Source organism: Chlamydotis macqueenii, chromosome Z (assembly GCF_036417535.1).
Source record: "Chlamydotis macqueenii isolate bChlMac1 chromosome Z, bChlMac1.mat, whole genome shotgun sequence".
NCBI lineage: Eukaryota > Metazoa > Chordata > Aves > Otidiformes > Otididae > Chlamydotis > Chlamydotis macqueenii.
In genome coordinates, this window is record NC_141593.1 from 73,446,875 (window position 1) to 73,469,541 (window position 22,667).

Consider the following 22,667-nt stretch of genomic DNA (forward strand, 5'->3'; position numbering starts at 1 on the left):
TTTTTTTTTTTTAGTTCCTGTTCTGAGGCACATCGTTCTCTATGTGCTATGTACAGTGAGCTTAGGCAGCTAACAGTGACTTCTGTAGTCCATTGCTATGACCAACTGCATAAAATAAGCACGTTGCAGTTGGATCATCTCTTTAAGATGGATGGGGCTGTGTGCAATTTCATGCACTTCAGTAAGAACCTGGTGTACATAATGTGACTGGCAGGGGGGCTACCCAGTGGGATGGCTGTCTCTCTGTCCCCCAGGTAACTCCTGTCTGGCAGGGAAGTGAGTACCCCTGCAGAGCTCTTGGTTTTGCTCCTCCCGGTGTGCAGACAATGCCTCTTAGCTGTGCAAAGGCTCTGGAACGCGATTCTTAGGATCAGGGAAACCACCTGCCCCTGTCTTAATCAAGTGCCTGTATGGAGGGAAAACTGGCACATCTCATCGAAACAGGTCAGCATTAGAAATAAACTGTTCATCCTCCCTAAACTTGCATGGGCTGACTTTGCTGATGCATCCCAGGCTGCGGATGTGGCTCCCTCAGCTGGTTGAACACCTGCAGGAGCCTCTTCGTAGCACACCACCGCTTTCTCTTATTCGGAGACACCCCTCCACCCCATCTGGCATCCAGCCTCTCTCTTAAGAAATACCCTCCTAACCTGGCTTCTTTACTTTCTTTTGACCCTTTTTACTGGTTCTGCCTTAAAAAAAAATGAAGATCAGCTCTCCTGCAAATACGTGGGCAGGGCTTTCATTTATTTATTTATTTACACTTGAATTCAATAGAAATTGGGTACTTTTGAAAGCCCAAGGATAAAAAAAAACCCATGTGTTTAAGCAGCTAGAAGTCTTAGCCCTTCCATGACACAGGTGTTCTGTGCCAGACTTCGATCTCATTTCAGACATCTGCTTTTTCAGCTTGTTAGAAGCAGTTAAAAGTTTCACATCTCAAACATCCATGTCTGATCTTGCCCTGTACGTTAGTCCCTGCAGCACAGGTGTGCTGGTGGAAGCATGAGGTTTGGACCTCAGAGTGATTGAAGTATCCGAGACTGGGGAAATTGCAATTTGACTCAACTCCGACACAGCAAAACCCAAGATGAGGCTGATGTCATGCTCCTTTCTTGCCTATCCTCTTATTTTTCAGTCTTCTGTTTTTCACTCTCTCTTCTTATCACATTACATTAGCTATGAAAGTTACATACCGGGAGAGACACAGAAGGAGCAGAAAAGCGCAGCTACCACTGAAAGTAGATCATGAGTACTTGTAGGAAACAAGAAAGCATAAGTAGCTCTCCTTTTGATGGAAAGAAGACATAATTTCATGAAAAAAATGCTGCCAATTCATTGCTCCCAAACAGCCGCTGAAGCAGACAAGATGACACAGATGTAGTTATTTATCACACTGTGTTTTTCCATAAGCTACAGAAAAGCAATTTGCGAACAGATGGCCTCCCACAATGACCAGTGGAAGTTCATCCATCTTTCATTCATCTCATCAAACATCCTCAGTTCCCTCACATTCATCCCACAATAGAACATGTAGTAGTACACTTACTTAAACTGTTCCATAACTCCCCAGGGCTTAAAAGAAGAAAAGAACGGGCTTTTTAAATTTCTTCAGAGCTATGAGAAGAAAGCAGCACTTGAGAAGTTTGCTGAATAAAGAAACTCAGCACTGTAGCACACAAAAGCAGCAGTTCCTAAGTGTGCTTCAGGTGTTTGTATGCTAAAAGAAACCAGGGCAGCTAGGGTTCAGGACAGCGAGTGGTACAACAGGGATATTTCCGGATCATTCCCAGAAATATCACACATACAGAACCTCCCCTCACTGTAAACAGCCTGCTTTGTAGGAAACATTCACAAAATACCATGTGTTTCTCAGACTGTTGCATTTATTTTATTATCCTCCTGACTCCACTGCTTGTCTCCTCTGGTTAAAAGCAAACCTACATCATCAGCTACACAGAAAGAAAAACTAACATCTAGCTGTTAGCTGTTCTTCTACAGCTACAGAAAAACTAATGTAGCTAACATATAAGAAAAACTAACTAACAGCTATTAGGAGCAACAGAACTTGCAAATGTAAAACCAGATTCCTTTGACAGACACGGAAGAATTCGACAAGCTGCCTTGATGGTGGCCATTTTTATGGCGCTGTTGGAGGTCGCCATTTCTGAGTTAAGAGATTTCACAGTTCCACTGGACACTATCTTCATGTAGCAATTTTGCACTGAACAAGCGTTTTTAAGATGGCACTTGGGATGACTTTTAAAAACCTTTATTGCTGACAGAGTCTTCTTTTCAATCTCGGGGGGGGGAGGGGAAATGCTGGCTTACTTCTCCCCTTCTTTCCCAGGTTTGCTGGCCCTTCATCTTGGTGGCCAACTTGAGCAGGGCTCCCAACACAGCCAAACTGCACTTGCAAAAGCCTGTGACATATTTCAGAACCAAAGACAAGAAGTTTACAAGGTGCAGGGAAGAAACTGGGGAGTTGGTCCCCCCTGTTTATCCCCACTGGACCCTGTAACTCTTGGGCAGCATGGTAAAAGCACAAAAGCACACATTCCTACTATTACTGACCACACTGCATCACTGTTTCAGAAGAACATCTGCTCTTTTCTCCATACATAATAAAACAATGAAACCTGAAGACAACTAAATGAACTTTTATTAGTGATATTCACATATTGGGAGCTACCACAATGAAAGGGCTCTGCTTCTACTCTGCAGTCCCTTAGGAACACAAGCAGAGCAAAGCGATGCTTCGCGGTGTGACTCACTTCTTCCAGATAATCTTCAGGTTTGGGGGTAGCTCTGCAGCGCACAGTTCATCAAACTTGGACATATCCTTCACAGGAGTGCTATAGAAATTCAAAACATCCTCAGCACTGCGCATCAGGTGGAGCTGTGAATTGGGGACAGCGTGACCAAGTTCTGCTGCCAGCTGAGCCAGGAGACAATACTTTAACTTGTTTTCCTTGAGGAGTGTCTCCTGCCAATTATCAGGAAGTGAGGGTCCGAAAATCTCCTTCACATGAGCCTCAAGGCAGCTCTGTATATCCTCCGGAGGAAGATAGCTTCTGCTGCGTGGTGGCGGACAGATCAAGCTGGGTTCACTTTTCTCTTGAGGAATTACTTTGTCTGCTTCTACTTCTTTTTCCTCCTTCCTGCTGATACCAGACAAAAGTAATTTCAGCCTCTGGACTACTTAAGACTGAGTTAGAGCACATTTCTATTCACAGTCTTTTAGTATAGGACCCAGCCTAGCCTGTGGAGAGTTTACACATCCCATGGACACAGCAGGTTCGTTGTGCATGCAAGAACAAAAACGCACAGGCTAGACCTCTGCTTTTCCCCCAAATGCTGCTCACCACATAGATCGCCTCTGCACAGCGATCACTTACCTAGCTTATTTTACCGGTCTGAGCGCCAACGGAATTTTATCCAGATAAGTGACTTAATTTCCCAGTTACAGCCTCATTTTCTAACCCGCTGGTCGCAGGCCCTGCACGGGGAGGCAGCTGGGAGAGGGGCCGAAAGCCGCCAGAGCCTGCCCACCCCCGGGAGCCACTCTCCGAAACACCGGGCGGTAGCCGGGAACCCCCCCTCGCCGTTACCTCAGGCCGCCCCAAAACGCCCTGCGCGCCGGGGCGCCCAGGCCCAGCCACCGGCTCCCCACCCGCAACGCCGCCACCGCCGCCATCGCCAGGCCACAGCCAGCCTCTTCCCGGCCGCCGGGAGTGACGTATTTCCGCTTCCTCTTCCCGCACTGCCTCACGGGAACTGTAGTCCGGCCGCGCGCGCGGGGCGGAGGCCGTTAACGGTCGCCCCCGAGCCGCCCCCTCAGCCCAGGCGGGGCCGGCACGGCTGCAGCTGCCCCGCGCACCCCCGCGGGCGTGGGCAGGAGGTTTGGCAGCGGGGTGCGTGGGCCTGGAGCGTCACGAGGTAGGGACATAACGGCGCCGCCCGCCGCCACTTGAGCGGTGGCCGTGGGGTTTTGCCAGGGACAGGCTCTCGGCGGTTCTCATCCTCTCCGGAGGTTCTCATCCCGGCTCTGGGGCGCGGCGGTTGCCGGTGCTGTCAGCCAGCCCCTTCTCACAAGGAGTTTGGTTCTGTAGGCCGCATTTCTGATCTGGGCACACAATTGTATGCGAACGTTGCTTTCCCTGTTTTTTTAAACGGTCATTCATTTCTTAAAGTGAGAAGCAGTGCTTCATCTGTACACAGCCTTGCTTTGATTCGTGGCAGTACATTCAGCAGACATCCGCTTGCTCCGCTCACAAACGCCTCCGTCGAAGAGAAACATAAGGAGCCAGGACACAGCCGCCAGCTGCATCAGGCACAGCATGTGTGACAGGTGTCCAGCAAAGGAGCAGAAATTCAGCAAAGCTACAGCTTTAGTTTTATCAAGCGTGAGAGGGTTTCTTTGGTCAGTTTGAGGGAACACTTTTTGCACTTTCCACTTTAAGAGACACGATCTGTGTAGATCAGCAGGATGCTTCTCATCAGGAGCAGAGGTTTCTTTGAACTTGAGTGTGTGGAAACATACAGGACCACAACCAAACCAGAAAAGAGGTGGTGTTCCCAACCCTGGTATCGGCCTCTGGAGTGTTCTGGGCGAGTCACTTGTTCTTTGTTCATGGTTGAGGTCAGGACAGACTAAATGCATGCATTAGTTATGCAATGATTGAATCCACGTGAAGGAGTTTGGCTATTTATTACCTGTGTGAAAGCAGTTACTACTGCAAAGAACATGAGGAGGTTACAGGGCAGTGATTTTCCCTGTTTTCCCTTTCCTTGCTGGCAGGAGCAGCAGGTGCCTGCAGCTGGGAGGAGCAGCCTGTGCTTGGTCCCAGGTGGCTCTGAAGGGAGAAGGGGGTGTTTTCTGGGCTGCGTGTTCTTTGCCGGTTGGTGGGCTGCTCCAAGGTGTCACTGGTTGATTGGTGTAGTATGTTGCTGGGCGAACAGTCTAACCATAAGTCTGCTATTTCAGCCATTTATGCTTTTTTTTTTTTTTTCCATAACAACTGTCTAATTATGCCTTTGCTAATAAATCTTACATCTCTAACAGGTACATAGCAACGTACCAAAGGTCAAACTGCGGGCCAAGATGCCTCCCTGCATGTTTTATGTTAATTGTTGTGGAAAATGCCACTGTAAAAATGCTTTGGAAAAATAGTCTTTACACAGCACTGACTCAACCTGTCCAGCCGTAACTCAGTGAATAGGAGCCATCACACTAACCATGATTCTCCAGTGACACAAGAAGCTTCTGAAGGTGGTGTTATTTATCTGTGGCCTGAGTCCTGTGTGCTGCTTGCCATATACATCTCTCAGGTTTTCTCAGTGTCTGTCAGACTTCAGTCAGCAGGATTGACATCTCCAGCTGTATCACTACTGGATTGTTTCCCTTTGATCTCCTCAGGGTTTACCAAGCCCACCAGCAGTAACGCTTTGTGATTTAATCTTTGCGTAGGCTGAAAACCACAGATGTGTGGAAGAGACTATAATGTTTATACAGAATAAAGAATTGTGAGATAGCGATTAGTTTTCAATTACTGTTTTATTCCCATGATTGAAGACAGTCAGGTTTTGTAATTCAGGATTTTGGCTGCAAAATGTGGTAATGGGCAAGGGTATCTATTTGAATTGCTAGGTAACTACTTAATCTGCCTACTGTTCTGGGGACTAAGTTTAAAACAGAGAGAGAGCAGGTTCATGATTCATTAGCACTTGTTTTTTTTGTTGTATAGAAAGAATTCCCCTTTGTAATGTCCACAATAAACAAGAATATCCCCATGGTAAATTGTGGGAGTGAAGAGGAAGCTAATCCATTTTATCTCCAGTTTTGTTTAGGGTAAGGGAAATTAGATTTCTTTGTTTTTCTTTCATTTCTGAACATCTTCCACCTTGTGAAGACGGTCGGAACAAAAGAATGTTCCTGCACTTTCAGTAGGTGTAGCTGGCAGTGAAAAGTGACTGTGTGGCAGCTGCGTCAGTCTTCCCAGACACGGCATACTGTCCTCTGCAAGCCAAACTGTTAATCTGAAAAAGAAACAAAAAGGAGGGGAAACCAGTTAGCTTGGAGCAAGAAAGACAGATGTAGAAAGATAGCTGGAGTAACCAAGCAAGGCAAAAATTGTAACGTTCCTGGTGAACACAAAGCACCAGGAGGGGCAAGAACAAAAGGAGTCTTACAAAGGTGACAACATGTCTCCCCTTATCGTGAGCAGCTCCTCTCTGTGCTGGCGGGGAAGCCTCGTACCTGTGCCCGCTTGCAGAAGGCCTCCTGTGCAGCCTTCTTGTTCTCGCTTTTGCCCACCCACGCTGCCAGGGCAGAAGCTTGCAGGGCTCTCCCATATGAAAAGGTCAGTTTCCAAGGCTTAGGCAGGGGGGACTGATTCATGGCGTTCAGGTTGACAGAAGCCTCCTCTTCACTCTGACCTCCAGACAGGAAGCAGATTCCTGCAAGAAAGAGGTTTCATGGCTTACAAATGGAGTGCTCCAGCCACCGCAATCCCTCACCTTTATGTGGCAGAGGAGGGAGCGTGTCAGATGTAAGAGCAAGGCCAGCAAGAGCGACAGTGTGAATTGATACATAGGAATGGACCGGGAATCACCAGGAACGGCAGCAGGAACCGTGCGGAGGAGAGTAGTGACAGTTGCTACGGCTACATCCTGAGGGGTGTACTTCTTGGGGCAGGAATGCCCAGCCGTCACCATGTTGGGTTTCAGCAATGTCCCTTCCAGGTACACATGATGGTCATTCAAGGCCTTGTAGACAGCAGCCAGAACCTGCAAACAGGAGGACTGAATATAGATCTCTGACAAATCTTCACCTCAACCTGTGGAAAGGAAGCTTATTCCTTGAGAGTGCAAGAAGATCAAATTGAACTTTGCTTTCTCATGAAATTTATCACAGAGGTTGCAGCCCCAGAGACACCACTGCTTTTGACATGACCAGAATACCACTTTTTACTGGATTTCTCCCTGCAAACTGAGGTACTGAAGGAGAGGTGTTTTTTCTCCCAATGCATCTTTTTGAGATTGAGAATGCTTATATTGGTGGTTTGAGTAGAAATCCAAAAGAATGGATTCTACTATGGCATTTGCTATTAACTCATTATTTGACTGTGAGCAACTCATTTTTATGATGCAGTTATGTGTGCTTTCTTGGTCAAAAACCTTTGAGATCTGTGAACACACTCTGCATAAGATTAGATACTGATTTGTAAAGGGGAGGGGAGGGCCAGGAATCTCTTACCTTTTCTGTGACATACTGACAACGCTGGAGATCATGGTCTCCGTCAGGCAAGATTTCTGGCTCCACAATGGGCACCAAGCCATGCTAAGAAAAGAAAAACAGAAGTTTTTTTCCCAGAAGTTTTTGGGACTGTGGAAGAAAAACTGTCCTTGTTGTCTGCCCTGACTTTGTTAGTATTTCTTCTTGCTGCGCTGCCCTTCTTCCTCATCTTTCCCAAAACCCTGACAGACATCTGCCTTTCGAGTTACCTAGCATGTCATCACAGGGAACAGTGAGAAGGAGCAACAGCATCTCAGGAAGGGTTGCTGGAGGTTGGATACCTGCTGGCAGATGCTGGCATAGCGTGCCAATGCATTGGCATTCTCTTGGATGGCAAGTTGAGAGGGTGTTGTGCTGGTGATCTTCAGCACTGCGCGCCACTTGCCAAAGTCAGCACCATCTTTCTTGTACTGGGCACAGCGCTCAGCCAGTCCATCCAGCCCTGCACATGAAAGAACAGTGCTTCACTGAGAGCAATTCTTCAGGACACAGCTCTGAAAAGTACCATGACACCAGCCAAGGCTGCAACTCAGGTGAGTCACCCCATGGCTTTTGCTGCACCAGTCATAGCTTAGGCTCCTTACCTTGGATGGTGGTTTCTCCATTTGTTCCTGCTAGGGGTGCAGTGCCTTTATCCAGCTGTGGAGACCAGAAAAACAGAAAGGGTTATAGAGAGATGGAGATCAGTCTCATCCTTATCTTCTTAGCCACGGCTAGTCTGTCTTTGCAGGCTGACTGCGAGTAAAGTGTGTAAGGGTGCAAAGGAGGGAAGGGTTGGAGCAAAGGGGAGGAAAAGGAGTGAAGGAGGTAAAAAGAAAGGGGCAGTGTGTAGACAGCTGCAGGGAATGGATCACGAGCTCTGTTAGATGCGGAAAGGATTGGATTTAAGTTACTGCGTGGAAGGATTTAATTACGGTGAATGGTGAGTAGATGGGAGTTGGTGGATGAAAAGTTCCTCCATCAAATGCAAATGTGCCCCTGGTTAGTTGTACAAAAGCAATGTAGAGAATGGTGGTAGAAATCCTCTAGTGATTTTAAAACCAAGAACAAAAAAAGGAGAAGAAAGTGTTTGGCAGGACAGCATGCAGCCTCATATGTAATTTTCCCTGGAAACAGGGTTTGGAGTATGCTGTCAGCCAGACATACAGATACTCACCTTTATTCCCACCACAATGCCTTTTTCTTTGATGAGAGCTGGAAATGGCTTTCCATTGCTATCTTTCTGATAGAGAGTCTCATGGAAGAGGATCACTCCCCCAATGCTCTGGTTGATGGAAGCATCTGAAGAGAAGAGGATCTCTCGAAAAGCACGGCGATTCTCCTCTGTGTTCTCCACATTGATCCTCTGCAGCCTGTTCCCCATGGTACCTAGCGAGGTGGACAAAGGTTAGAGAGAGAAGTGTTAGGCTTGGCTAGCCTCCTGGTCCCAGTATGTAGTAATGAACTAGGGCTTTGGTTCAGAGCTTCCCTTCTCAATCCATAGTTAGTCAGCTTTTGTTGCTATAGAGACAGCCCTGTCTGGCTGAGTTGTTCCTGCTCAGTCAACAGTTTTTAAGTGTTTTTCATTTACTCCACTGATTTCAAAGATGAAGCAAAATTAAGAGAAGGTCTTGGTTACCGCTAATTGATTGTATCTAGAACTCACCCACTGATTCATCTGCAGCTAAGATCCCTTTTCCTGAAGCCACAATCCGCTGAGCAATGTCTGAAAGAGCTTTCTTCTGCTCTGGAGACAGCGCTGGGAATTGGTGGGTCATGTTGACTTTTCTGTGAAAGAGAATTACTGTTACAAGCCGGAGGAGACTGTACACACGAACTGAACCAGAGACACACTCAGGTATTTGTACTGGAGGGCTCTCGGTGCAGAAATCAGTTTGAGTTCTTCTTGGCTTGGTGTCTCTGGCAAAACCAGCGGAGAGAAATGCAGGAGCCACATCCTAACACATCCTTCCAACACCAAAGTGGGAAATACTCTGCATTTTACATGGATTTGCTGAGACACTAAAGGAAGGTCAGTCTGTTGTAAAAATGTGCACCAAGCTAACAAGTATGCTAACTGCAGACTCTGCAAACTTATTTGCAAAGTACTTAGAACTCGTTGGTCCCATTCAGAAGATGCCAATTATCACATTGCTCAGCTTTACACTTTTCCTGAAAATGCCCTTATCCCATTCCCTGGCTTGAGTTGGCGGTATTTGCTACTTTGTCTAGTTGACTTTCCATCCCCAACCTCCTGCCTTGCTTTGTAATTCTCTCCTCCTCCTGGCTGCTTTCAGAACTGTAGTGCATTGCTTACTCTGTGTAAGACCTGGAGGTTTAGAAGGATTCACCACACATTTCTCTTTTCAGGTGTGGCAGAGGCTTACTAGCTGCAGATACCAAGCATTTAATTTTTTATTATATGGCATTAAGTTACAGTTTCTCAGATAATCTGAATAGTCCGAGTTACTTCCCTAAGCGTATAAGCCTGTGAGCCTGAGACATAAAGACTCATCCCTCTGTTTATCATATACTATAGCTAAAGCAACACCCAATGTTTTATCAGCAAGTGGTAAATCCACGAGATGAATTGTTAAAAACAATACAAAAGATCTCCAATAACAAGTTATCTTCTAGACGGGCAGGCCTCTGGGCAGTGTCTGCATTTTCTATTCCCAAACTCAGCCTTAGAGGGAAGGGAGAACGTGCCATTTCCCATTTCACCATGTGCCAGAGATGGCCAGGAAATTTGTCTCCTCATATAAGCGTGTACAAAGCCAAGTCCTCCATCCTGTCTCCCTGCACGCAGATATTATGTTGCCAGGCAATCCTTTTCTTGCTCTCCCTGCTGAAGGGCGTAGTGAGGAGAAAGGATCAGGGGTCTGGCTGCTACTCCTGATAGGACAGATGGCAACGGAGTTCTGTGCACCCTGCCAAACGGTGCCAAAATTTTCTGGCAACAATGCTATCACATTACTGTGACAGCTATAAATCCGTGTCTCAGACTAGAATTGATCCTATGCAATTTATCAATGGTGAGTCCTAGGTTTAGAGGGAATTTGAAGGATTGCATGACGAAGACTGCATTGAATGAGAGGGTTCCCTCCTTTGCCAAGTGCTGAAATGCTTTCCTGTGGTCCTGCAGAAGCAGCACATCCTTCTGCTGTGATGACCACAACTCCATCACTCCCACCTCTGATCCTGTTTGCCCTACCTAAAAGAACTTGAAGAGCTATGGTTTATGCTGCATAGCTAATTAAGTTCACTTGTAACCCTCCTATCCCTCACCTGCTTTCTGTATCTGATATGTATCTTAGAAACAGGAAACCAGTCGGTTATTACGATTACTGTAACAATAGTTTGTCTTGTAGGCACTTCAGTCAAAACCAGAGCACTGTTAAATAAATTGCTATGCAAAATGATGAGGAACTCCAGTAGTTCACAGTTTCTGTGGAAAAGACTGGAAAATTGTGATCTAGCAAGAATATGATCATGTCCAAGGTCAAAGGTAATGAATTGCTAAATCAGCAATGGGGTTTCAGAATTGCAGTTTGGAGGTATGCTACAGCATAAGTAGGTGTATCCAGGTAATTTTTAATCTAGCTAGCTGAATTACAAGATCACCAGTCCCTCTGGTTATGTTATACTTTCCAGCAATGCAGTAAGCAATGAGACTAATGTCTGTTCTATCTAGTTTGTTTCTAGTGTTTGCATAAAGGTAACAAAGAGACAGTTACCACTCAAAATGAGCCTGCAAAGCAAATTGCAAAAATATGGAAATAGGAGTTTTCAGTGAATAATGCTGGTCCAAGTGAGTACTCTGAGAGACTGAAACACTACAGTGTAGTTCCACAATGATGAACTGGAAGACAGCACCAGCTCCCTAGAATTATCTGTAAGGCCATGGTGGGTGGTTCCCAGATACCCTGCTGAGCTACAAGGATGAATAAAATGCATGGTGTTTTTAACTGAAATGGTGAAGATACGAGTGCAAAAGAGCAGTTGTAAAGCTAATGATAGCTCTAAGATCCAGAGTGTTCAAGGACCCTTGTTTTAGGACTTCATTTTTCTGTGATTCCTTCATGAAGAGCATAATTTCTGAGGATCTTCCCTGTTGGATTCAGAAAGGGTGTCTCTGCTGTAAGGTACTGCTTTGAGCATTTAAAGAGGAGTGGAGAAGTCTTATACTTCGGTAACATTTCAAACAGCTGCCTTTTAAAGAGGAAGCTCCCAGCACACCTGCAGAAACATTAATGTCCCCCCTTAAAGAGGCAGATGTGTCACCTTACAGATCCTGAGGAAAAAATGGTTGTGCCTAGGCTGCCAAAGCTGTACAGTTCATTGCATTCTTCCAAGAACAAAGCCTATTTGCCTTATTGTTCTGCTTTATTTGTTTAATTTGTCAACTTTTTCAGGCAGGAAAAGCCTCAAAGGAATAGTGTTCTGAGTAACAGTATCTAAGAGTTGTCAGGAAGTTTTTCAGGAAGTTTTGTTTTTATTTACCCATTTTAAGCTGTGGGCTAGTATCAAGCTCGAGTGATTTCCCATTGATTTGACATTGTATGAATACAATATATTCTCTTTGTGGTAACTGCTTAGGTAACAGCTTTAGAAAGTGGAAGAAAAAACAAAAGAATAAAACTGCACAGAATGCACAAAACCCCCAGCTTTATGGCTGCCTTGAGCATTTGTCAGACTTCAGCAGCTCCTTAAGCAAACAAAGTTCTTTGTTCAGCCCCCAGGCTGTGACTAGCAAGAGGTGAGGGGCGGGGCAAAAGGGAACAGCACAGTTGTAAAAGTAAATATTGTACAGCTGAAGTCTCAGGTTTTTCTCAGCTACCATAATGGAGGACTGCAGGGGAAATATCTTCATGGATATCAGCACAAACACTGCATCCTGTTAATATTAATAGTGAGAACCAAAGGGCAGAGGGAAGATGAACAGCAGAAGGAGCAAACTGTTACATTCCACTTCAGGTCATCTTAGAAATATTAATACTTCACTGATGTCTTTTCTTTGCAACCATCTGAAGTGACTGGCATCTTCTAATCTTACAGAAAATCTCACCTGAGTACTGGTTTGCAGATGGGAAAAGATTGGATTAGAACCTGTAAGTTTCTCTTGAGTCTCTTCATTGCCTTCTTTTATAAAATTGGTTCCAAAAGTGCAGGACCAAACTCTCAAAATACAGTTTGTATCCCATGCGTGTAGCTTTTCCTGTTCAGTTACTAGTAAACACAGCCCTTTCACATCATCTCTGACAGTTAACAATACAAGCCACATGTCCATGTAGTCGTGCTGTGCACACGAGAGATTCTGCTTCCAAAAAGCAGGTTAGAAGAAGCAAAAATTGCATATATAAATAGATAAATAAAATTGATAGGGAGAATGAAAAGTATCAAAAAATTTAGCCCATCCTATTTAGGCACAATGTTAACCTGACTCATTTACACTTGTATGCTTAGGAGAGACAGACATGTAACAAATTACGCACCTTATATTCTCATTACAGTCGGTAAATCTCTTTACTGGCCTCACTTCTCTATGGAGCACCATTAAAAAGCTATTTCTAAGTAAGTCTGGTTACTTGGACGTTGGGCAGACTGATAGGTGTGACCGGCTGGGCAAGCCTGGCCCTGTCCTGCTGACAGAGCACAATCTTATCTAGCCTGCAGACGACACCAAGCTGGCAGGACTAGCTGATACTCTTGATTGCTGCGCAGCCATCCAGAGGAGCCTGGATGGGGGATGGGAAGGGACCAACAGGAGCACCATGAAGTTCAGCCAGGACAAATGCCCTGCCATTGCCTGGGAGGCAGAGCCCTGGCAGCGGTCCCACCAAGGCTAGCATGATGGGGAAACAGCTCTTTGGAGAAGGCCCAGAGCCCTGTCAGGCAGCAAGCTGAACGAGGGCCAGCAGCATTCTGTCTGAGCAGGAGTCCAGCCCAGAGAGCCAGGGGATGACAGGGATTATGCCCCTCTGCTCAGCACTCTTTAGCTCACATCTGGGTGCTGCATCCACTGTTGGGCCCCTGCAGTACAGGAAAGACATTGACAAACTGGAGTGAGTTGAGCAGATGCCACTGAGAAGGCTGGGGGCTGAAGCACTTGCTCTGTGAGGAAGAGGTTGCGGGGCTGTGTCTAGTTCAGCCTCAAGCAGAGACGGCTTCAGGGGCACCTCTCAGAAACCCCTAATACCTACAGAACGGTGATCAAGGAGATAGAGACAGGCTTTTCACAGCAGCATGTGACGGGAGAGTGAGAGACAACAGGCATAAGCTGAAAACTAGCAAGATTTAGACTGTATGAAGAATTTATTTCATTATTGGGACAGCCAAGCAGTGGAGCAAGTTGCCAGAGAGGCTGTGGTGTCTTCATCCTTTGAAGCTGTCAAGACTCACCTGAATAAAACCATGAGCAGCCTGGTCTGACCTTGTGTCTAACCCTGCTTTGAGCAGGAGGACTACACACCTCCTAATGTCCCTTTCAGCCTGAATTACACTATGACTGTGTGAGTACTTCCTTTAGGGAGTTAAAGTGGAAGCAGTGCCTTCTATATGTGTGAAGGAGCTCTGAGGGAAGAACAGGATGTTTCTTCCTTTATCTTTGCAGTGGGAGTGAAGGTTTCAGTACAGCAAAATATTTCATTTCTGGGTTCTAAACAGTGTGTCAAGGGTATGGGACAAAAAGAGATATTCAGAGTTCTGTCACCTAGAAAAAGAAACAAATGTTTCTGAGTAATATACTAGTTTCACCATCATGATAGGTCCTTTGGGGTGTATATGATGGTAAATTGCCTGGTTGTTTTTTTTTTTTTTATGAGGGTGAGAGCAAGGTTTTTTTTTTCATTTTCATACTTTGTTTAGGGACATCATTTCAACATCCTGTCTCAAGTGGGTGGGAGTATGTGAGACCTGCAGTTCCCTGTCCTGATTCCCACATTAGCCTCAGAGCTATACTCAAGCCCTGAGCAAATGTACTCTCATTTCATCTCTCTAGCAATTACGGAAGGAGGTTAGGTACGCATGGACCTGGCCTCTGTAGTTGGTGCAGAGCACTCCTGAAGCACTCATGATGACTAGGGATGGCTGAGGTGACAGGAAACTGGTTTCTTGGAAGTAAGTGTGGTCATTTAGAGTGAAGCTGCTTCGCTCTCAGGGCTAGGCTCTCCTCCAAGAAGGTAAAAAATGCTGTCAGACTTGCACCAGAATTCAAGTCTTGTAACGCTGGCAGGGGAGGCTGAGGGAAGCAGTGGCGAAAGCTTCAGGTGGGCTAAATAGTTTTGGGTGCCAGGCCCGTGGAATTGTTGAAAAAATGATGGAGGATCACAGATTCAGTGAGGATTTGAGTTGAGTGATTTCCTGAAGCTGGCTCTTCACAACTTGAAAGGTTACAGCCTAATGCAAGCTTTTAGTTTCCTGCACTGCAGACTACTGTCCACCTGCCTGCCCAAGAGTCTTATCCACGCTACTGCACCAACACTTCAGGAGGGCACAACAAACATGCATCATTACACTTCTGTCAGCATTGGTGTTTGTCAGGACCAGCTGCATTCTCCAGTCATTCTCTCTTCTCCTTGCAGAACATAAATTTATATACTCCACAAGCATAAGCAAACACATACAAAAGAAAGCAGCAGAAAGCAATGCAGGTATGTTATTGCTCTAGTCCCCTTAGACTAAGGATTGACATACCCCAGGAGTTCTGAGTGACTAAGCTAAGTTAGAAAGCCAGTGTTAGCAGCAATGGGGTTACACTGGAAGATCCCTGCAGAAAGGCTGAGTGCTTATTTCTTGCAAGCTGTTCCTGGAACAAAAAAAAAATAAAAACAAACCCAAAAACAACTCCCCAAGCCCACTTCAGATAAACACATTGTGTCTCAGCTGCTGATATACACCTTTACAATTTAGAAATGAAACAATATACTTACTTGTTTGTGGACAGTGCCTCTGCTGCTACTAGCTTCTGGTGAAGCGGTTGCAGGCAAAGAGACCCAGTCCTTCTAATCACTAACTTTTATAAAATTCTTGACAGTTTTTTTTTTTTCCTCCACTCCTTCATTCTCCCTCCTCCCCAGCCTGGTTGGGGAGATGTCATTGCTCGAGGTTGCTCATTGGCTGTCAGACTACAACCACCCACAGCCAATGGGACCTACACTCGCTCCTGCTGTTCCTCCCCTTTCCCCTCCCCTGAATATATAAGAACATTCATGATGTGATTAAACAGACACGTTTTCCAGTTATTTCAAATTATTCCTCCTCTTTCTAAAACAGCCTGAAAAGAACTACAAGAGGAACCATGGAAACTGTTTATTTGTTATCTTGGGCATAACCTTCAGTTTAGGTTAGATCTGGAAACTTAGGAAACTACACAGTGCAGGAAGGAAGAGTAGAAAACAAAATGCAGAAGCAGTGCACCGGATCCTTAACTAACACGAGTTACTGTCATCTCAGTGGCTTCACAGGTGTTACAGTGATCTTCCTCACTTGAAAATTTAGCACAGAAATATACTTTCCTTTTCCAGTTGGTATATGGAAAGGCAAAATGTGATGCTACAGTATCAGGGTTAATGAAACTGCAAGTTCTAATTTCCTTTAATGCAGTGTATGTGTGAGAGTTACTGTTATCAGGAGAAATATACCCACATTGAGGTGCAGAAGTGCAAGCCATCAAAATCCTAGTGAAACACCTACCCATATTACACATAAGCTTCTCAGTTGCTTAGCAATCTTTTCCTGTGAAAATGCTAATGCTCTACTACTGATACAGTAGCATTCCGGTTTATGTGAAATCACACTTCAGTTATTCACCAAATCCAGGTAGATAGCCTTGATTTTTTTTTTTTTCCCATACTGCAGGTCAGTACTCCTGGAGGGAAGTCTAGCACAGGGACTGTTAGGCAAACACCATACCCTCAGCAAAAACATGCTCTGCGACCTTGGACATTAGTATGTCTTTACCCTAAAGACCCAGTGTTTGCCTGAAGAATGACGTAGTTTCTCCATTTGTTTGGCTTGCATAGTGATACCTTTAGCCTTTATGGGGACATGGTGAGACATCTGATTTCTCCTCTCACTGAGCAACACTATCTTCGTTAGGGCACTTCCTCCTTGAGCCTGTCTCTTCTGCAGCTGCATGTCAAGGTCAGTGGCTGTAGGAAATCCTAACAGCTTACATGTTACCAGTGGCAGCACTCCATGACAGTCAGAGAAACCTCTGGAAAAGCTGAAGACACAGTCTAATTGAAGGACTTGTGTTTGTGTTGTTTTGTTTTCTTTCATGTTCTCCTTCCTGCTCCATACCTTTTTGCTGAAGAATGCTGTGGCACATAATGTGGACATAAAGCCTTCCATGCTTTACAGTGTTTGCTTTATATTCCTTTTCTTCCATCCTAGCAGAAAGATGAATCCCATGGTATATTAAAGTTTCTCACCACAAACAGAGGCATCTAGTATGGATTAAAAATTTAATGAAATATACTACCTAATACCCTCTTCAGATCAAGAAGGTGTTATACTGATGGTCTTCTTCATGGCCACCGAGAAAATCAGAGTTTGAGTCTCATCATTCCTGGTTTGGTTAGAAGCTGTCACAGGTAGGAGAGTATTTGGAAGTGTTTCTTTCCCAGTGTCACCTCTGATACAGTCTGACAGACTATTAGAGAAAAGCTGGGGGAGTCTTCTGGAAAAAAAATAGTGTCTGACATTTAGAAACCACCTTAGATAATCCCCTGCAGTCCACCTTGCATTCTTAACTCTTTCAGAAGCATACATATACATATTTTTCCAGGTGGGTAATGGTTAGTATGTGCCTTTCTAGTCCTTCTGAGCCAATACTCAGCAATTCAAGCACTAGGATTACAGATTTTAGCAGAGATTCTGAGGACTTAAGATGAAAGAAGTGGGTAACTTTTTCACTTAATTTGGGATTGGGAGCCTTTTCAGACAAGAATATGGAAGGAACAATCATGCTAGATAACATCACTGTAAGGTTCAGTACTACTAGCATGCAGAACTATGATGCTGACCATTCTGTGCAGAAATTATTAGTGGAGTGATATTAAAAAGACACTGGAAAAGAGTACGTACGTTCATCATCACAGCTATGTAATCATAGTTTAGGGATCCTTATACCTCTAAAAATAAGGTTATAGTGGTAATCATGTATTGTGTGGAGAATGCAATGTACTTGAATTCAACCAAGCAACTAAATTGCCTAATAAAAAATATCAAATAATTGCCTGCACCATTTATTCTACAGCAAAATTGGTGTATTATCCAGGTTGTACACCTGTTTCATTGAATTAGTGTTTGAACTCATATTGCCAACTCTTTCGGCTTTCCAGTGCCCCAACTAATTTTCTAACTAAAAAAGAATGGTTTCTTTTTTTTTTTTGTTTAAGCCTTTTTCAGAGTAACGTGATGCAGCCATAGGGCTGTAGCTAGCAAGAGGCTGTCTGCTGGTTTGAGCACCCTTGGTAGAAGTGGTTACACCCAGACATTACTTTGACAGAGATCGAATCTGTGGCCATGGACAGCATGACTTTAATATTAAATACAGGAAGACCGGGACACCTTTGGGGGACATGGAGTGGGAGAAACACTGAAGCCCTGGTGGAAGGTGTGTTCAGAGGAATAAGGACGCAGGTCAGGAATCAGGTTTAGGGGCTTCAGGAGAACAGGAGGCAGGAGGGAAAGAGAGGCAAAGATCATGCAGATCAAGGTTAAGGGGTATAGATAACAACCCTATGACAAAGTGGCTCGGTAATGGTGCGAAACAGATGGCCTTTTGTAGACTCTACTGTTGTTTATGTTGCCACCCATCTTAGCAATGGGTGTTTGTCTTCTCCTGCAGTTTGTAGGGCTGGCCTTGCAGGCAGTGTTTCCTGCGGGAGTTCAGTTCCTGAGGAAGCACCAGCTCTTCTCTGCCTCCCTAGGGTTCCTTATCCCTCTCTGCCTCTGGTATGGGAAGAGGGAAATATTGCAAAAATCCCAGGCTAAGGATAAGGACAGGGAGAATGGGAAGGGAGGGCAGCTGAACTAAAGAACAAGTACCCTCAGTTATTAGTATTCATAGAAATAATTTTACAGAATATTGTGGTGATTGCTGATCCACTACTTTAGTGAAGAGAAAAATCTTTTAACAGAGGAAGGATTGCTAACTATTTTTGAGAGTTTTGGGTGTGTGAGAATTGATTACTTAAATATATGTCTAAATAAATACAGTGACTGAAGTTTCCTGCATGGATGACAGCTTTTTATCTGTTAATAAGAAAGCTGACATAAACAGTCTTGCAATAAAAGCTCACTCAAATCTCTGAAACATCTCTGCAAACAAGATGCATAGTAAGAGAGCTTAAATGTTCATTGTTGTGCCTTTTATAGCATGGAAACAGAAAATGGTGGTCAGCTATAAAAGAGATGGATAATGTTAAAACACACGCATCTAGCATTTTCTTTCACAAACGTGGCACAGCAAAAGTGAATTTTGCATTTGAATAGCTGGGAGATTTTGCTGATGTTGACTTTTCTATCTGAAATTACCATACAAAAGTTGACATTTAACAATTTTAAAGAACACGAAAAACTGTCTTTACAAGTGGCTTGGGTTATTATTTAGGTCTTAAGCTGTGGTTTTGCTTTCTTGAGTTTGACAATACAAGTACTGGATTTTCATAGTAGAAGTTAATTTAATTGCTGTCCTTATTATATCCAGCCTTGCTGTGAAAGGATCTGCATTGAAGTTTTGAGTGAAGACTATTGCTGGATGAAGTACTTCAAAATCAATGGAAAGCCTGTTTTAAAGGCAGTGGGTAAAAATTTTAAAATTGCTTAGGTTTCATCGGGTTGATGACTGTGGTTTTTTTTTCTGTTTGTTTCTAGCTGTATCATTCTGGTACTGATTTTGCCTTTAATTACCCAAATTAAGTAGCATTTGAAATGCAAATAAAAAGGTAATGTGAAGAGAAACAAACTGTTGTATATCTGAGAAAGAAAGACTTAAAAGAAAGAAATGGATGAATCCATTTCAGAGGTTATGTGGTCACCAAGAGTTAAAAGTTAAAGCTTCCCTCTGCACTTCAGTAAATGAAGTGCTATTAATCTTATCAACACTTTTGTATGTGATAAGGCCTGTAAAAGGGTTTGAAATGGAAGGGAAATAAAACACTGGAAGTTGGGAAAATGTCTGAGTATAATATGCATCCACATGAAAAACACGTGGCTCTGCGTGCCCCAGGAGAGAGCTGCCTGCGTGATGGGGTTAAAGTCTAATCAGAGCAGACTTGAGCTGAGCGGAGGCTGCCTCCTCCTCCTCCTCATCTCTCTACACCGTGCTGGATGTTTCCTGTTTTCTGTACTCTGCCATCCTGCGTAACTGTCTCAAAGTCCAGCTTGTTCATCCCTATCTAATCAGAGGTATTGTTTATTAAGTGGTTTGTTTTCCCCATTCACCTATAGCCCTCACCCCTAATGCAGGGAGCTTGGCCTTTAACCCCAGTGGAAGAAACCACCTGTATTTCTGGCTCCACAGCAGTGTCCGCAGACACGTACATCAGGGGGCTATGGAGGGTCTTGGACAGAACAGACCCAGGCACACTAAGAGCACCGAGGGCATTGCACAGGGAGGGTTTGCTTTGCTCTTCATTCTTTACATCTTAAAGCTGGGCTGCAGCAAACATGACTTGGAATGAAAAACAGGAAAGCATGTAACATTACTGTTATCAAACCCCAAATCTTTGTAATAATTTCAATAGTGGGAATAGCAAACAAAGACACAACTTTATATCAAGTGGCAACATTTCTGGGCTGTGCAAAATAGCTCTAACAGGACATGAAGATAAATGCAGTAATGACACTGGTCTCTGAGCCTTTCTGTTGACATCCTTTTTTTTGAAAAGCAAGTAGGCAAACAACTGGCTGCTATAACGGGAGACGCTTAACTGTTTATTATCTGTTTATCTAAGCAGCACATCATCCCCCCCACCAAAAAAGCATGTTAACATTTGCGTACAATTTGCAAAATGCAAACTACCAGATGTCTGAAGTGGACCAGTTTGCTGAAAAGACCATTGTAAATGTGGTTTCTGCACTGCTGGAGGAACACTGGACACCATGGCAGAAATGCAAAGAGAAAGCAGGCACTGAAGAATACATAGCTGGCCAGAGACTTACTAACAGGGCAAAAAAATACAACACTATTTTTCTTCCTCGACATTTAAGAATCACCAGTGGCTAGACAGCTGGGAATGTGTCACTCATAGCTTGCATGCAGAACAAAGTCTTGGAAATGGACATTGATATTGCTGACTCAGCCTATAGGTGCACGAACAAACGGGCTGATGAGGCGGACTCTTTCAAAGCAAGAGCTGTCAGGACATAGTCTGTGGAAATTAAGTTACTCTAGCAAGAGACACATGAATGAAGAAGCACAGACCATAGAGTACCTAATTCTAGATGCATTTTTGGCAATGTATGTTTTACTGAAGATTTTTCAGAACCGTATGTTGGGCCCTGCCATCTGCCGAATTTGGATATGACATCTATAAAGCTGGTGTGTACATAAAAAGAAATCCTAACTTCAGGAGAGGAACTGCAAATGCCTTTGTGACTACAACTGTCTCCAACAGAACATTACCTTTTTTGTTCTGTTTATATATATATAGCCTTCCCATACAAAAGTATACTAAGGTTAAATTCCAGCACTTAGACCTTGATTTTCTCTCAGGTCCCCATTAAAATGCCTCAGTACTTGATTAGAGAAGGGCCTGAGCAACCTGGTCTAGTAAGACCTGCTTTGGTGGGGAATTGGGCCAGAGACCTTCAGAGGTTCTTTTCAACCTTAGTTGTCGTAGGGTCTAAATTATTACATCCATGCAGATACGTGCAGATGCATGAACAAAGAAGTCTCTTTCTCAGTCAAATATATTATGGAAAGAGATGGATCTGCCAGTTAGGAAAACAAATAATGGCATACAGAATGAAGAGACAACAGAGTTTTAATAGAAAGGTTGTTTATTTGGTAGAAAGTTTACTTGTAAATATCTTCAGAAAAAAAAAAAGTAATTCACCCTGCGTCCAACGAAACTGCTGTTAAAATACCCAGTGTGGCAATTCACAGCTCCTCACAACTAAGAGGAATGCTTTTTCGTTCTCTCTGCAAATGCAGTGCCTTCTCACTAAGACATAACACTTACTGTGGCCAGAAGATCTTCTTGGGCTGCTGATCTAATAGGGACCTATCAATTTATGCTTTGTATTCTGCAAGAATCATGCTTATATTGGACATGCCTTGGAAACAAAGGTAGTTTTTGTTTAATTGAGTAACTCCCCTGAATTGTGATGGACAATAATGCCTTGAGTCCCACTGTCTGGCCTGCCAAGAATCCTCTTGTGCAAGTAGTTGCTGCGTTGAAAAGTAGTCTCTGAACTACTGGGAATGAACTAACACCTAAGAAAGTCCATATTATTTGTTTCAAAAGAAGTCACTAACTTTGTTTTAAAGTGAATAAAACCAGACTCTTAAGCCCACGTTTCAAGGAGTTAATGCTAGGCCTTGAACTTACATAGCCTGAGACATGGCAACTCAGCTCCGCTCCTCTGATACAGAAGAGAGGGAAAAGGCTTGTGTGTTTGATGAATGAAGAACTCCCAGTAACCTCCCATTTTCTGTTCCAAGGGCAAAGTACACTTCTCATTTCTGATAAAACATCTGGCACAGAAAACAGAAATCCATCTACTTGTGAAAGTTCAGAGGCAGCAGAAGGAACGCTTGCCTGAGACGCCACACTGGCATGGTGAGCACTGAGCGAGTGCCCGAGTAACTCAGAAACAGCCTGCAGCGGGCTCACTAAAAGAAGCACCCCTGTTGTAAAGGTGAATTGGGCACTTAAGGAAATTATTCCAGAAGGAATGAGAAGAATTTGTTAACCTGCTCCTTGCACAAAGGAGTTAGTTTTCAATGGGTTTATCTGAAACTTTCCCATTAGCATGTTAAAGTTGTTGGCGCTCTGCACATTGTTTGGTCTCCCAGCCAAGTTCTGTCCTCTCATATGCCCGGAAAATTGTCCAGTTTGGAAGGGATGCCTCAAATTCATATTCTTAATTTTCAGCTGTGAAGCTCAGTGAAATTATTGACCTGCTCTAGACTTCTGGGACAACAAATAAAATACTACTGGCAAGAAAAGGAAAATAACTTTAAGACAAATAGATAAATAATTTCCCACATCAAAACATTTATTAACTGCATAGTTAGTTGGTTTCTTTTCTAAGGTTTCTTTCTTTTCCTTCCTCCTCTTTCCTTTCCCTGTTCCATTTATTGTACCTTGCTGTGCGATTGTCTTTGCAAGAATGAGTATGAATTGACCCTCATGAAAAAAAAACAGGGCATTGT

The 22,667-nt window shown here is 44.0% G+C and overlaps 2 protein-coding genes across 3 annotated transcripts; both read right to left on the bottom strand.

The window, feature by feature from the left end:
- Nucleotides 1-2,644: 2,644 nt before the first annotated feature.
- Nucleotides 2,645-3,769, bottom strand: MRPL50 (mitochondrial ribosomal protein L50). Of its 2 annotated transcripts, none has more exons than XM_086770635.1 (2): nucleotides 3,612-3,769; nucleotides 2,645-3,164 (listed from the first exon to the last, which is right to left on the bottom strand). In XM_086770635.1, the coding sequence occupies exons 1-2, from the start codon at nucleotides 3,695-3,697 to the stop codon at nucleotides 2,771-2,773; spliced, it is 480 nt and encodes a 159-aa protein (XP_086626761.1). In that variant the 5' UTR covers nucleotides 3,698-3,769; the 3' UTR covers nucleotides 2,645-2,770. The 2 variants fall into 2 exon arrangements, with proteins under 2 accessions (XP_086626761.1, XP_086626762.1); XM_086770636.1 differs by having other exon boundaries at nucleotides 2,645-3,161; nucleotides 3,612-3,746.
- Nucleotides 3,770-5,538: 1,769 nt separating this feature from the next.
- ALDOB (aldolase, fructose-bisphosphate B) lies at nucleotides 5,539-15,323 on the bottom strand. Its single transcript, XM_010126104.2, has 9 exons — nucleotides 15,208-15,323; nucleotides 8,943-9,064; nucleotides 8,454-8,665; nucleotides 7,882-7,936; nucleotides 7,579-7,739; nucleotides 7,259-7,342; nucleotides 6,615-6,789; nucleotides 6,260-6,459; nucleotides 5,539-6,039 (listed from the first exon to the last, which is right to left on the bottom strand). The coding sequence occupies exons 2-9, from the start codon at nucleotides 9,052-9,054 to the stop codon at nucleotides 5,944-5,946; spliced, it is 1,095 nt and encodes a 364-aa protein (XP_010124406.2). The 5' UTR covers nucleotides 9,055-9,064; nucleotides 15,208-15,323; the 3' UTR covers nucleotides 5,539-5,943.
- Nucleotides 15,324-22,667: the final 7,344 nt, after the last annotated feature.

Bases quoted from the DNA above. Each gene is read 5' to 3' on its own strand.
- MRPL50 (XM_086770635.1), bottom strand. From the start codon at position 3,697: ATGGCGGCGGTGGCGGCGTTGCGGGTGGGGAGCCGGTGGCTGGGCCTG. The intron at 3,165-3,611 runs GTAACGGCGAGG...GTCTGGTATCAG, and splicing joins GCGTTTTGGGGCGGCCTGAG to CAGGAAGGAGGAAAAAGAAG.
- ALDOB (XM_010126104.2), bottom strand. From the start codon at position 9,054: ATGACCCACCAATTCCCAGCGCTGTCTCCAGAGCAGAAGAAAGCTCTT. The intron at 7,343-7,578 runs GTATCCAACCTC...TTCTTTTCTTAG, and splicing joins ATGCCAGCATCTGCCAGCAG to CATGGCTTGGTGCCCATTGT. The intron at 6,040-6,259 runs GTACGAGGCTTC...TTTCTTTTTCAG, and splicing joins CCTTCTGCAAGCGGGCACAG to ATTAACAGTTTGGCTTGCAG.